At 39.2% G+C, this 14,801-nt stretch overlaps 1 protein-coding gene across 7 annotated transcripts in view; it reads right to left on the bottom strand.

Annotated features, from left to right (window-relative positions):
• Positions 1-14,801, bottom strand: part of LOC131253195 (E3 ubiquitin-protein ligase UPL7) — a 104,460-nt gene that overhangs the window by 36,523 nt on the left and 53,136 nt on the right. For all 7 annotated transcript variants that reach the window (XR_009175020.1, XM_058254084.1, XM_058254099.1 and 4 more), the window contains 2 exons: positions 8,920-9,198; positions 8,562-8,814 (listed from right to left, as the gene is read on the bottom strand). Coding sequence is in view for 6 of the 7 variants with exons in the window: in XM_058254084.1 (XP_058110067.1) it covers positions 8,562-8,814; positions 8,920-9,198 (532 nt within the window). In the remaining variant the exon portion in view is untranslated. The remainder of the gene's footprint in view (positions 1-8,561; positions 8,815-8,919; positions 9,199-14,801) is intronic.

Below are 14,801 nucleotides of genomic sequence, written 5' to 3'. Positions count from 1 at the left end.
ACGTCTCCTACCCACCTATCCTTCCAAAAGTTTATACTTTTCCCATCCCCCAAACTAAAACCTATACCTTATCACACTCGATCTTTCATAGCCGCCACTGATTTCCATAAATATGAAGTTCAATCCAATGAGGATACTTTCGTCCACCATCCCCCTTCCTCTACCCCATACTTATTGGATAAAACCTCCATCCATTTGGCATCGCTTTCCTCCCCAAACATCCATACCCATTTCCCCAACAACACTAGATTCATCTCCTCTAACTTCCTAATCCCTGCTCCCCTTTGCATCGTTGGTTTACAAAACTCCTCCCACTTCAAAAAGATGGAACTTTTGTTTCTCTCCCGACCCTTTCTATAAAAAAATCCCTCCTCTTTTCCGACATCTTACGAATAGACTTTGGGCATTTAAACATTGACATGAAATAGACTAGAAGATTTGACATAGACACTTTGATCAGAGTCATTCTCCTACCCATGGATAAGTACCTCATTGTCCACATTGACATCTTCCCATCGCATCATTCGAGTACTTTGTCCCACATGTATTTCGGTGGTCTCCCAATACATAGTGGTAACCCAAGGTAGGTTGTCAGAAATGATACTTCCCCACAACCAAACATTAAGGAGAAAGCCTAGGACTCTTCTTTGGAAGTCCCAACCCCAAAAAAGCTTACTTTTGATGAGATTCACCTTTAAACCAGAAACGACCTCAAAATTGACTATGACAGAATGAAGATTTTGCACAAAGAACTCCTTCACCTTACATAATGAGAGTATCATCCACATACTGAATGTGTGAAATCTAAAACTTGGAAGTATTTGTTAAAATTGTGACGCCAAAATCACTATTGGGTCTATTCACTTTTCTGAGCCCATATGACCCATGTTTCACATGCTAACAAGGCCCAAGTGTTAGCAGACCCTTGGAGGGGTATTTTTGACATTTTCCCCATGAAGGGGTGGCTTTTAGGGTTAGTTATGTTCGGGTTAACAGTGATTTACGATTTTTTGTTGTTTTTTTTTTATTTTTTGAGAGCCTTTAGGAGAGAGAGCTAGGGTTTTGGTTGTAAGTTCTCTTCATCCCTGTAATCTTCTCTTAATAGTAGATTGATCATCGCTTTGTGCCGTGGTTTTTTTTCCCCGCAAGGGTTTTCCACGTAAAAATTGTCTCTATGTGTTTGCTTGGGTTTTCGTTTTCTCTTGTTTATTTCAATCCAAATTAAGGTGCTTTAGCAGGGCTGGATCTCTAACAAGCGGTATCAAAGAGAGGTTGGTTTGTTGATTTGGATTGGAGTTATGGCGTTAAGGGGATTGAATGTGAAGTTCAAGTCAGAGAATTCGTGGATAAAAACAACTTTGAACTATGGAGATTGACGATGAAAGCCCTCTTAGTTCGCAAGGGTTGTAGTATGCACTCCTTGGGAAAGAGTATCGTCCGGAATCTATGAAGGAAGAAGATTGAGATGAACTTGATCAAAGGGCAATTACTACAATTCAATTGTGCTTGGCCGATGAAGTCCTTTATAATGTCATAAATGATATAACTATTGCAGGTTTATAGGCGAAGTTGGAGAGTATTTACATGACGAAATCCCTCACCAATCGTCTATTTCTGAAGAGCCAATTTTATACTCTGAAAATGGCGGAAGGGTCGTATCTATCTGAACATATTAGCACGTTCAACAAACTGGTTTGCAAGTTGATGAGTGTTGCGGTAAAGATCGAGGAAGAAGACAAAGCCCTAATTTGTTGACATCTCGACCCAAGTCGTTCGAGTATCTGATCGATACTCTCTACCATAGTAGGGATACTTTGGACATCGAGACCGTTATCGCAACCCTTCTGTCAAAACAATTAAGACAGCGGAGCAGCGATGAAGGTACATCTACGGATGCATTGTCTGCTTGGGGAAGACTATCTGAGTGAGAGAAGGGAAAACCGTGACCTAGATTGAAGTCAAGAAATAAAGGAAAGTTGAAGTGTTGGAATTGTCAGATGATGGGACATTTAAAAAATGACTATCAATTTTCTAAAGCCCAGAAGGATGAGAAGTTAGATGATTCGCTAAAGGAAGTTAATTCAGTTGAATCTGGTGAAGGCTCAGATGGTTGTGATGTATTGTCAGTGACCGAGACTAGGAATTTCTATCAGGAATGGATCTTGGATGCAGTGGCATCGTACCATATGTGTCCTCATCGAAGTTGGTTTACCACATATAGCGAGTATAATGGTGGGTTGGTTCTTATGGGCAGTGATCATGATGTTTGATGGGGGGGGGGGAGCGTACTCTGATAAATGTGAGGCACATTCCAGACTTGAAGAAGAATTTGATCTCTCTAGGAGCTCTAAATGCAATTGGTTGTAAGTTCGCCAATTATAATGGTGTCCTGAAGGTTTCAAAAGGGGCTCTTACAGTAATGAAGGCACAGCGGAACACTAATCTTTACCGGCTGATCGAAAATACTATATCTGGTGGAGTTACAACATCTGTAGCGGATTCCACATCGGCACGTTTGTTGCTGCATGCCTATGCCACATGAGTGAGCAGGATATATGAAGGTACTTCTTGATCTTAGTTTTAAAATATCTGATTTGGATGTATGTGAGCAATGCATATATGGGAAACAGCCGAGGCCGCATTTTAAAACCGGGAAACATGTCAGTAAAGGGTAGCTTGATTACGTGCATTCTAACATGTGGGGGTCGTCACCTGTTGTTTCTGGAGGAGGATCGTCTTACTTTGTTACATTTATAGACGACTTCTCTAGGAAGATTTGGGTTTATATTTTGAAACATAAATCCGATGGGTTTGCCACTTTCTAAATGTGAAAAGCAATGGTTAAAAAACAGAAAGGGCGAAAAGTGAAAGTTCTGAGAATAGATAATAACGGGGAATTTACTTCAAGAGAATTTGATCAGTATTGCAAGAATGAGGGAATAGTCAAACACAACACAGTGAGGCATACACCAGAGCAGAATGATGTGGTAGAACGTATGAGCCAGACTCTTTTGGAAAGGGCTCGAAGTATGTTGAGTAATTATGAGTTGAGCAAAGAGCTTTGGGCTGAAGCTGTTTCTACAACTTGTTATCTGGTGAATAGGTCACCCTCTACAATTCTTGATTGCAAAATTCTTAAGGAAGTATGGAGTGGTCAGGCAATTGATTACGCGGGTTTGAGGATTTTTTGTTGTGATGCTTACTCTCATATACCGTCTGTTAAGAGAAAAGCTAGACCAAAGAGCAAAAAAGTGCACCTTTGTTGGCTATAGTGATGGGGTGAAAGGTTACAGATTGTTAGACCGTGGTTCACAGAAGATCATTATTAGCCGAGACGTCAAATTTGATGAGGGGTTCCTTGTTTCGGAAATATGAGCAAAAGGAAACGAAAAAATCAGTTGTTGATGTGGAATTAGACAAGGGTGAGACACTTGAGGACCTGAGCCGCAGGTTGAGGTACAAGAAGATGTGGAACCACCACCTGTCAGGAGAAATCCACTGAGGGATCGCAAGTTACTGTTGAGATACAAGGATAACTCTAATGTTGCATTTTCTCTCATTACAGATGAGGGGGATCCATCCACTTTTCAAGAAGCTTTAAAAGACAAAGATGCAAAAAAGCGAATGGTAGCTATGCATGAAGAGATGAATTCTTTGTATAAAAATCAAACATGGGAGCTAGTTGAGTTACTCGTTGGGAGGAAGGTGATTGGATGCAACTAGATATTCCGGAAGAAACCGGTTAGATATAAGGCCAGATTGGTAGCGAATGGATATGCTCTGAAGGAAGGTGTCGACTTTAATAAGATTTCCGCACTAGTCGTAAAGCAGGTATCTATCAGATTTGTATTGGCTCTGGTTACCCAATACAATCTGGAATTAGAACAATTGGATTTTAAAACTGCATTTCTACACGGGAAATTAGAAGAGCATATTTACATGAAGCAATCAAAAGGTTTCGAGGTGCAAGGAAAGAAGGATCTTCTTTGCAGGTTGAAGACGTCATTATACGACCTAAAACAGTCGCCTAGGCAATGCTATAAGTTTGATTCTTTCATGTTGAGCCAGAGTTTTATTAAAAGTGAATTTGATCATTGTGATTATTTTAGAGCACTGAATGGCGAGGAATTCATCATTCTAGTATTATATGTTGATGATATGCTTATTACTAACCATAACATGTCTAAAATTGACATGCTGAAGGCTTGGTTATCCAGAACATTTGAAATGAAAGATCTGGGGCTATAAAGAGGATTCTTAGCATTGATATACACAGGGACAAGAAGAGGAGCAGGCTATGGTTGTCTCATGAGTATCTTGAGAAGGTTCTAGTCAAGTTGGGACTGGAAAACGCGAAACCCGTTAGCACTCCCCATGCCGCTCACTTTCGGCTTTCTTTAGAATTGTCCTATGTCAGATGAAGAAAAGTGGTATACCTCATGTGCCCTATTCGAGCGCAATTGGCAGTCTTATGTATGTCATGGTTTGTACGAGACTTGATATTTGACATGCACTTAATGTTGTAAGCAAATACATGTCAAACTGCAGGAAGTAATATTTGGAAGCAATGAAATGGTTACTTCGATATATAAGAGGTACGACGGACTACGTCTTATGTTTTGGAGATTCAGAGGAGAGACTCATAGGATATGTTGACTCAGATTATGCAAAGAATGTGGACAAGAGAATGTATACTTCCGGTTACTCGTTTATGCTAGCGGGCAGAGCTATCAGTTGGATGTCTAAGCTTCAGTTTGTGGTTACACTTACCACTACCGAAGTTGAATATATGGCAATGACGAAAGCATTCAAGGAAGTTGTTTGGTGAAAGGGATGATGAATGAGTTGGAGCTGCAACAGGAAGCCATGCTTGTACATTGTGACAGTGAGAGCATGATTAATTTGGCAAAGAACTCGATATATCACTCTCAGACTAAGCACATTGATGTTCGTCATCACTTTATCCGGCGGATGCTGGAAGGAGATGTTACTCTTGAGAAGATTCACACCAGTGAGAATCCAGCGGACATGCTTGCGAAGGTTGTTCCAGCAGAGAAGTTTAAGTTTTGCTCGACTTCTCTGGGCTTGGCAAGAAAGGAATAGAGACGAAGTGTGAACAAAGCAATGATGGTGATACTTAGAAGAAGATTAGCAAGGCAAGGAAGTGATTTTGCTATCAAGGTGGAGATTATTAAAATTGTAACACCAAAATCACTATTGGATCTATTCACTTTTCTGAGCCCATATGACCCATGTTTCACATGCTAACAAGGCCCAAGTGTTAGTGAACCCTTAGAGGGGTAGTTTTTACATTTCCCTCATGAAAGGGTGACTTTTAGGGTTAGTTATGTTCAGGTTAAGAGTGAGTTACGATTTTTTGTTGTTTTTGTGTTTTTTAAGAGCCTCTAAGAGAGAGAGCTAGGGCATCCTTGTAATCTTCTCTGAAGAGTAGATTGATTGTCGCTTTACGCTGTAGTTTTTTCCAGCAAGGGTTTTCCACAAAAAAATCGTGTGTTCTCTGTGTTTGCTTAAATTTTCATTTTCTTTGTTTGTTTTAATCCAGATTAAGGAGCTTCCACAGGGCCGAATCTCCTACAGTATTCGCCCCAAAACCTTTAACCAAACCAAGTTGTACAGCTATATCGATCATTTTACTAAGAGCTTCCATTACCATAACAAAAAGAAATGGAGACAAAGGATTGCCCTGACGAAGCCCTCAAGAAGCCGCAAAGAAACCTTTCGGCAAACCGTTCACCATAACTGAAAATTTTGTTAATCTCACACATTTCTGTATCCAAAAGAACCATTTAGGACCAAACCTCAACCATCTCAGCATGTAATCTAAAAACTCCCAATCAACATGATCGTATGCCTTCTCTATATCGAGCTTGCAAACTATACCTTTTTCGCCATTTCTATAGCAAGAGTCTACACATTCGTTAGCCCTTAGAGAGCAATCTACAATCTGCCTTTCATTCACAAAAGCCCCTTGAGAGTTCGATATAACATCGCCCAAAACTTTTCAAAATCTGGAAGCCAAAACTTTTACTAATACTTTGTATGGGCCTTCTATCAAACTAATGAGATGGAAATCTTTCAAGCATTCCGCTCCATCCTTTTTGGGAATCATAGCTATGAACGTCGCTCCTAGTTGTGGTGTTATTACGCCCTTCTCATAGAATTCATCCATAAAACGTATCACATCATCTTTAATGTACTCCCAAATTTTCTAAAAGAAAGCCAAAGGAAAACCATTTGACCCTGGCACTTTATCACTTCCCAACTCTGCCACTGCTCTCTTTATTTCTCCTTCGCATCATCTTTAACGTACTCCCAAGATGTAGGATTATTTCAAGGATCAAAATACAAAATTGAGTGGGATTTGATGAACTAAAGCTGCATGGACCATGTTGGGAAATGTCGAAAGTAGTAACTATCACCTTTTTTTTTCCATTTTTCCTTCTTTTTATTGTTCTTATATGTAATGGACCCTAATCCACCAAATCATGCTTAACATGTGTTTGGAGTCTAAATGGTGATAAGGTAATGACCTATAATTGTGTCATTAACTGATCATTACTCTTATCATACATAAACTCATAATCTTAATTATATACTGATATTAGATATTTAGAAGCTTAAATATGGGAGTTTAACTGCTTTAGAGTCAAGCTCAAGTTATAGTATTAGGCAGCCCGAGATAGCATTCTCACTAAAACAATGGCTCGTTATGTCATCAAATACATGTTCAAAACATTAAAAGATTTATATTTCATATCCTCATGTATTCTGAATTTTTCCAATATCCTTATACATTTTTTTTTCATATATATATATATATATATATAATAAGGAAAAAAGTGGCCATTACAGGGCCGTAATAGCCGTTATCACCTGTGTCATAACGGTCACACAGACAATTGCTATGTTGGCCATTACCATTACAGAATACCTTGCCCATTATAGCCATCACACAGCCATTACATATCCTCTTTTTTATTGATACCTTGCCATAGGCCCACACTATTTAATCCACTATTATCTAACAACCAGATGCACAAAGCATGAAGAGAAGTGGTAATAGAATTGGGTGTGGTAGCAACAAAGCATCTGTTTCAAAATGTTTGAAAGTATAAACAGCTAGAATGCAGGAGCAGGAGACAGAGCGAGAGACTGAAGTGTGATTTGCAGCAGTAAGAAAAACCCTACACCTAAAAATTCGAAATAAAAATTATTTAACACAAAAACAAATGGAAAACAAACCTAATAGGATTCAAGACCATAACACCTTACCATTTATAAAAATAACAAAGATGCCAATTATGACAGGGCACGTGACGCCCTAGTCTAATCCTTGTGTAACTATATGTTCCATGGGCACTAGAACAATACTCTAGTTCCATGGGCCTCCCTTTCTTCTCTTTGAAGCCTTGTTCCTTAACATGCATGAAAATTTCCTATAAATCCTAAAGTTCTACATCAGGTGTCACATACCTATAAATCCAAAAATGATATATGATTGACTATAAATGTCTGTAATGTCTTCTGTATAAAGGAAATGTAATACCTTGCTTACATATCATTGGAAAGTGCATTAACATAAATACAACAGTAAGAAGAGGTAATATAAGTGTATAAATAAACTATACAGATGGGGCAAGGTGGATTGACCACACAAGCACTTCGATGTAATTAACTCTACCAAAGGTGATCCTATTACATTTACAGGAATAGTGCACTAAATGGGGGTGTCATAGTGACTGAGGGGGTTGAAGACCAAGATGTGAGTTATTTATATGAAGCATTCTTCTTATGGCTCGTTCCATTGTCCTAGTTCCTGTGGAAAGGAAAAGGAGTTTTATGTTCTTCCTTTTGGGAAGAGTAGAGAAATACTATAGATTGTTGCTTTCTCCAAACCTTCAAGAAAAGCATTTATTAAAATTAAGAAAAAAAAAACTATAAAATAAAATAAAATAAAAAAACAGGCTTCAATATACGAGCCCTCCATCACCCTCAAATGAAAGGCGTGATCTTGTAGTTCTTGGTCTGTAAAGATGTGCTGTTAGGTGCTCCATTTTCCCATTGAGGCTGAACGTTAACTTGTGATTGAGAGATGGTTGTCCATGCCCCGATAAGGGATGTATGGTTCTCAAGAAGAGGAGCCATGGTAGTTCCCCCTAGAGTGTCAGGATCTCAAGTGTATCCATTATACAATGAAAGAACTGATTGCTGAAATTTAGTTACCCAATATCCACACTAAGTGTTATAGAAAGGTTTCACTCCTTTTTTTACCCTTAGAAGATTCATATCATATGTCGAACTATGGTACATGGCCCAATCACACATTCCGCCCTAACCGTGTCTAATTAACATATTCCAAATTAGAGCCACAAAGCATCACTGTCTCAGCTCTACTTCAGCAGCTTAATGAAACAGCTGTTAAGCCCTTTTTTACCTTATATTCAACCCATGATACTAATAGTTGTGGACAACAGTAGGAGACAAGGAGAAAGAAAATTTTTAAACATAAGAGATAACTGCAGTATAATGATAAGATTTACCTTTACATACATAAGATTCCTATAGAGTTCAGGATCTAGTGTTGACAGTTCATCAAGAAAGCTATAGCGACCCAAAAGCTTTTGCACAAACACAAGTGAGAATGAATAATCCAGCAATATTCCTTCATAAAGTGCTTTTCCAACAACTCGTCCAAGGAACTCAATCATCTGCATTCCATTTTCTACCAATCTTGCAGCTGTATTGGGAATTAAACATCTCTCTGAAGTTGATGTCTGAGAGAACAGTCCATACCTGTGTCAATGAATAAAAACAATCATGGCTCTATTGTTGGAAAAAGGCAAAGATATTGGACTTCTTTTTAAGGATGTATCCATAGAAAAACATATTCAAACTTACCCAGGGTCAAAGGCTGTCCTTGATATATCAGTCAAGAACTCTTTCGATAAGCCACCATAGTCCAGGCCGGCCTCAGGAAGCCCACATTCACTAACAAATGAAACATTTATCCAAGACTTTAACCTTGATCCAAGGAAGTTCAACTGTTTAAAGCCATCTTCAACGATATGATCCCGGCGGACTACTATCTCTATTGATCCAGGGCCTGGTCCAGCAACTTCACCTGCCATTCTCCTAGAGACTTTATCCAACTTGATAAATTCTCTAAACATCTGAACTCTGTCAAATGGGTTAGCGACGTGAGAAAAACCACCTTTTCAGCAAGAAAATATAGAGAGGACTTGCAATGAGATAAACACCTCCAATGTCAAAAGTCTTAGGCTAACTACTCAGCTATAGGTAGCGAGATCAACCAAAAAGTTATCATAACTAATGAATTGTCTAACATTTGCAGACATATTCTTGTACAATTCATAAAGGTTGCAAGATTGCAGGAGTTCCAGTGGCTGCGAAAGTAGAAACCAGAATTATGGATGCTCCATTGTAAAAAGTAAAAGCTGAAGGATTCAAGAAAATCCAAGTCCGGGGCTGATGATCAGAACAAAAGAAGAAATACTGAATTCAATTGAGAGTATTGATGGAGAAGAAGAAGCTGCCCAGATTGATGAACCAAGACAGTAGGAGAGGGAGGTATAACCAAGTTTTTTAAAATAGGGAAAAATCTGAATGGAGGTGGAAACCTAGGGCTCGAAGGAGGACAAAAGCACATCCTTTTTTACATGATTTTGAATAGAAGACATAGAACCAATCATATTCACAAATTGTTCATCTAGAAAAGTGAAATCGTTGACTTCAATGTTAAATCTGAAAGGTGTTGAGACCGACGCTTGATGGTATCACCTTCAAATGGATACCACCTTCAAATGGCTTCCCATGGAGAAGTGAATAATAATAATAATAATAATAATAATAATAAATAAATAAATAAATAAAATAATAATAATAATAATAATAATAATAAAAAAGAAAAGAAAAGAAAAGAAAGAAAGAAAGAAAGAGCAAATGATAATTTCCAGAAATGGGGTGGAAAGGAAACTATATTTCTACTCTTTCTTCTCACAAAAAGATTTTCATGGAAATTGATGTTAATTTCCATTTCTCTTTGTTTGACTAACATATTTTCATGGAAACATTACATGACTAGGTAGATATTTGCCTAAATAGCATCTGGATACATGGCCCATTTTGTCATTTTACATTGCCTATTAACCCATCTTGATTATTGGCCCATCTCACACATGCCACTTGGCATGCATGCAGCGGTGCCAACTTGGCATACTTTTTCCATAAAAAAAGTTCAACAGTTAGCCACATTCAAGGGAGAAAAATGCGCCACATTAAAAGGCCAAAGATAGTTGGACTATCTTCCAGTCATGGTGGGAATTGACAGTAGGCACGAGTATCTCATCGTACAATATTCAACTCCCTTTCCTCTAGAAAGCCTAAAATTGCATAGTAATCATCAGAATTGCTAAAAGTGACACCATTAACTTACTAACCTGAACTCTAGCTTCAAAGATCAACCTTTCCCTCACCTTGGAACCAGATTCAAGACAGGGCAGCATAGCACTTTTCAAATGCCTCAATGCCTGCTACATAACGACTTCAGCCTGTAGAGCACCAAGAAAGGTTTAGGTGCAAGCCAGCAGGGATGTAGCCTTTCATACGTCCTATGAGCAAAACTAGTCATCACTAATGGGGGAGTTTCACAAGGCTCCGCATTTTCAACCAACTAGTCTCAATTTCAATTGACGTCAACCACAAAGGGAGCACTGGGAAAATATTTATCCGAACTCCCACCACATCTTGACACGAGTTGAGGCTTGCCTAACTGCAAGTGGAGAGGCTAAGCCCTAGATAAAGCCCTCTCCCTCATAGGCCAAGAACAAAGAAGCTTCAGATGCAGAATCTTGGGAGTCACACTTATCAGAGCCTATTGAACAATCGTCCTCGCACAGAAAGCTAAGGGTCTAAAGGGGGGTACGTGGATATATCTCCTTCTCACCTGGTATTCTGCATCGAATAGGAGAGACAAGTTGATGCGGACACAAGTGCATTCAAGGTGTACCAACGAAGAAAGCGCCAACCACGAGTGCCGTCCTTGTGGATAGGCGATTATTGAGGAGCTGAAGACCTTTCACATGTGATTGGACATATAGAAGACCCCACTTAGGGAAGACACATGTGAAGGAAGATTGGAGAAAGAAGACCGAGCGCCCAAACTTTCCCATACTTATGTTATTTGCGCATTTTTGACTTAGTTAGGGGTCTTTTTGACTTAACTCGATCTAGACAAAAACCATGCAAGCCTAGGCTTTGATACCATGTCTTTATTTGCTTATTTAAGTGGGGTAAAGCCCTAAACTCGAATTTCAACTATTGATTAATGAAAAGCAAACCCTTTGGTTGCCTCCTTCCTCTCTTCTCCCTAATGATGCTTCTAACCACATGTGGCTCGTGCCTCTCGCACCACACCACGACCGTTACTACGATCTCTATCCTCACTACCACCACGTGTGGCAGCGCGTTCTTCAATGATTCCTTCCACTTGGGAGTGCGCATCTTCCCCTACAGCGGGGTTTTCCTTTTGGGACGCTTCTAGTTGCTCTACCTTAGTCATGGTAGTGGTAATTTAGTTCTCAAGGCGGGCAAACTCACGCCTTTGACCCGCTTCTAAAGCGGTTATCTTTTGTATCAATTGAGCAAGTTGCTCAGATAACTGTTTGTTATTCATGGTAGGTTGAAGTCCGAAACCTCTACCTCTTCTCGTGGGCATACAATGAAGACTTGAACCAAACTCTACCTAACTAGACTACTAGGTGTTATGACTTTCAAGATGAATGCGATGAATGCAAAACTACTATGAACTGACACAATTAAGTTGAAACAGGAAACAACTCAAATCTGGAAATTTTCCAGATTAGGAACTTTCTAAAATTGGAAAGTTTCTAAAATTGAAAACTTTCTAAACCTGGAACTTTCCTAAGTTAAACCTAAAAATCAAAACCCTAATTTGATAACCCGATCTAGACAAAAACCATGCAAGCCTAGGCTTTGATACCAAATTTGACGCAGGACAGCCCTAATTATCATCTGAAATAAAAGGAATAAATGATCTAAAATTCTAACAGTAATCATCATAACTGAGAAAATCATAAAGGAAACATGCAATGGATCGGGCCATCACTACAACCATGGGTTATGGAATTCAATTACTACTTAGGTTGGATCCGGCGAGGGATGAGACCTCCCGATCTTGCATGGTCACACCCAATCGATCAATGAAGATCACTAGTCCGAAGAACCAAGAAGTTTCTCAGATTAGGGATTTGAGAATTTGGTGATTTAGGGTTTAGATCGGTTCTCAAGATTTTGATCGAAGAAGAATTAGTCAAAACTGGAAAATAAAAGGAAGAAAATTGTTACCTTGAAGAAGTTGGAGGGACACAAGAAGAAATTAGAAGAAGAAGATCAAGGGGAGAAGAAGCACCATTAGGGACAAGAGAGGAATGAGGCAACCAAAGGGTTTGCTTTTCATTAATCAATAGTTGAAATTCGAGTTTAGGACTTTACCCCATTTAAATAAGCAAATAAAGACATAAAATTACTAAAATACCCCTAGGATAAGCAAATAAAGATATGAAATTACTAAAAGACCCCTAACTAAGTCAAAAACGCGCAAATAACATAAGTATGGGAAAGTTTGGGTGCTTGGTCTTCTTTCTCCAATCTTCCTTCACATGTGTCTTCCCTAAGTGGGGTCTTCTATATGTCCAATCACATGTGAAAGGTCTTCAGCTCCTCAACAATCGCTTATCCACAAGGACGGTACTTGTGGTTGGCGCTTTCTTCATTGGTACACCTTGAATGCACTTGTGTCCGCATCAATTCCCCTCGGGTGAGAAAAACTCGACTCCGACGAGTTGAAACTTTTGTACTTTGGATCAATACCCTGCAATACGTCGCCCGACAGCCACGTAGATTCAGACGATGGTTTGTGTTTTCACTTGACAAGATACCTTTGGAAACCCCCATCTCTCGTGGATACTATCTCGTCATCCAAGATTTCCTCAATTACTTCTTTATGGGCAATGGGTGGAGGAGGGGGTGGAAGGGGTTGGTAGCAAACTCAGAAAAAGGTCATGAAAGGGACGATGTATCAACAATGGGAGTATGGGCATGGACTAGATCTTCCACATTAAAAGTTGGATTAATACTCATTTCAGGTGGAAGGTCAACCCGATACGCGTTGGACCCAACCTTTTGTAATAGTGCTAGACCATTCAAGATATTACAAAAGGTTGGGTCCAACACGTATCGGGTTGACCTTCCACCTGAAATGAGCATTAATCCAACTTTTAATGTGGAAGGTCTAGTCCGTGCCCATACTCCCATTGTTGATACATCGTCCCTTTCATGGCCTTTTTCTGAGTTTGCTACCCAACCCCTTCCACCCATTGGCCATTAAGAAGTAATTGATGAAATATTGGATTACGAGATAGTTTGCACGATAGATGGGGGTTTCCAAAGGTATCTTGTCAAATTGAAAAACAAAACATCGTCAATCTACGTGCTCGCACGATCGCAGGTATTGATCCGCATTTACTCGAGCGCTACAAAAGTTTCAACTCGTCGGAGTCGAGTTTTTCTCACCCGAGGGGAATTGATGCGGACACAAGTGCATTCAAGGTGTACCAACGAAGAAAGCCTCAACCACAAGTGCCATCCTTGTGGATAGGCGATTATTGAGGAGCTGAAGACCTTTCACATGTGATTGGACATATAGAAGACCCTACTTAGGGAAGACACATGTGAAGGAAGATTGGAGAAAGAAGACCAAGCGCCCAAACTTTCCCATACTTATGTTATTTGAGCGTTTTTGACTTAGGGGTCTTTTAGTAATTTCATATCTTTATTTGCTTATCCTAGGGGTATTTTAGTAATTTTATGTCTTTATTTGCTTATTTAAGTGGGGTAAAGCCCTAAACTCGAATTTCAACTATTGATTAATGAAAAGCAAACCCTTTGGTTGCCTCCTTCCTCTCTTCTCCCTAATGGTGCTTCTTCTCTCCCCTTGATCTTCTTCTTCTAATTTCTTCTTGTGTCCCTCCAACTTCTTCAAGGTAATAATTTTCTTCCTTTTATTTTTCAGTTTTGGCTAATTCTTCTTCGATCAAAATCTTGAGAACCGATCTAAACCCTAAATCACCAAATTCTCAAATCCCTAATCCGAGAAACTTCTTGGTTCTTCGGACTAGTGATCTTCATTGATCGATTGGGTGTGACCATGCAAGATCGGGAGGTCTCATCCCTCGCCGGATCCAACCTAAGTAGTAATTGAATTCCATAACCCATGGTTGTAGTGATGGCCCGATCCATTGCATGTTTCCTTTATGATTTTCTCAGTTATGATGATTACTGTTAGAATTTTAGATCATTTATTCCTTTTATTTCCGCTGTTTAATTATCTCCATGAGCATGCATCATAATTAGGGTTGTCCTGCGTCACAAGTAGGCTTTATACACCTATCGGATATATTATTCCTCAGCATAGTTATCAGAATCATACGATTCACAATACGAATTATGACTGTTATTGTATCATATGGGTGTACCTTTCAAATCAAATGATTTGATAATAATGCTTATGTAAATGGGGCCCAAATTTACTTAAAAATCCAATTGGTTATCAGAATCATACAATTCACAATACGAATTGTACGACTGTTATAGTATCATATGGGTGTACGTGTACCTTTCAAATCATATGAATTGATAATAATGCTTATGTAAATGGGGCCCAAATTTACTTAAAAATCCAA

Source organism: Magnolia sinica, chromosome 1 (assembly GCF_029962835.1).
Source record: "Magnolia sinica isolate HGM2019 chromosome 1, MsV1, whole genome shotgun sequence".
In the NCBI taxonomy this organism is placed as follows: domain Eukaryota; kingdom Viridiplantae; phylum Streptophyta; class Magnoliopsida; order Magnoliales; family Magnoliaceae; genus Magnolia; species Magnolia sinica.
The sequence above is the reverse complement of the archived record's forward strand: the minus strand, read 5'-3'. Positions and strand labels throughout refer to the sequence as shown.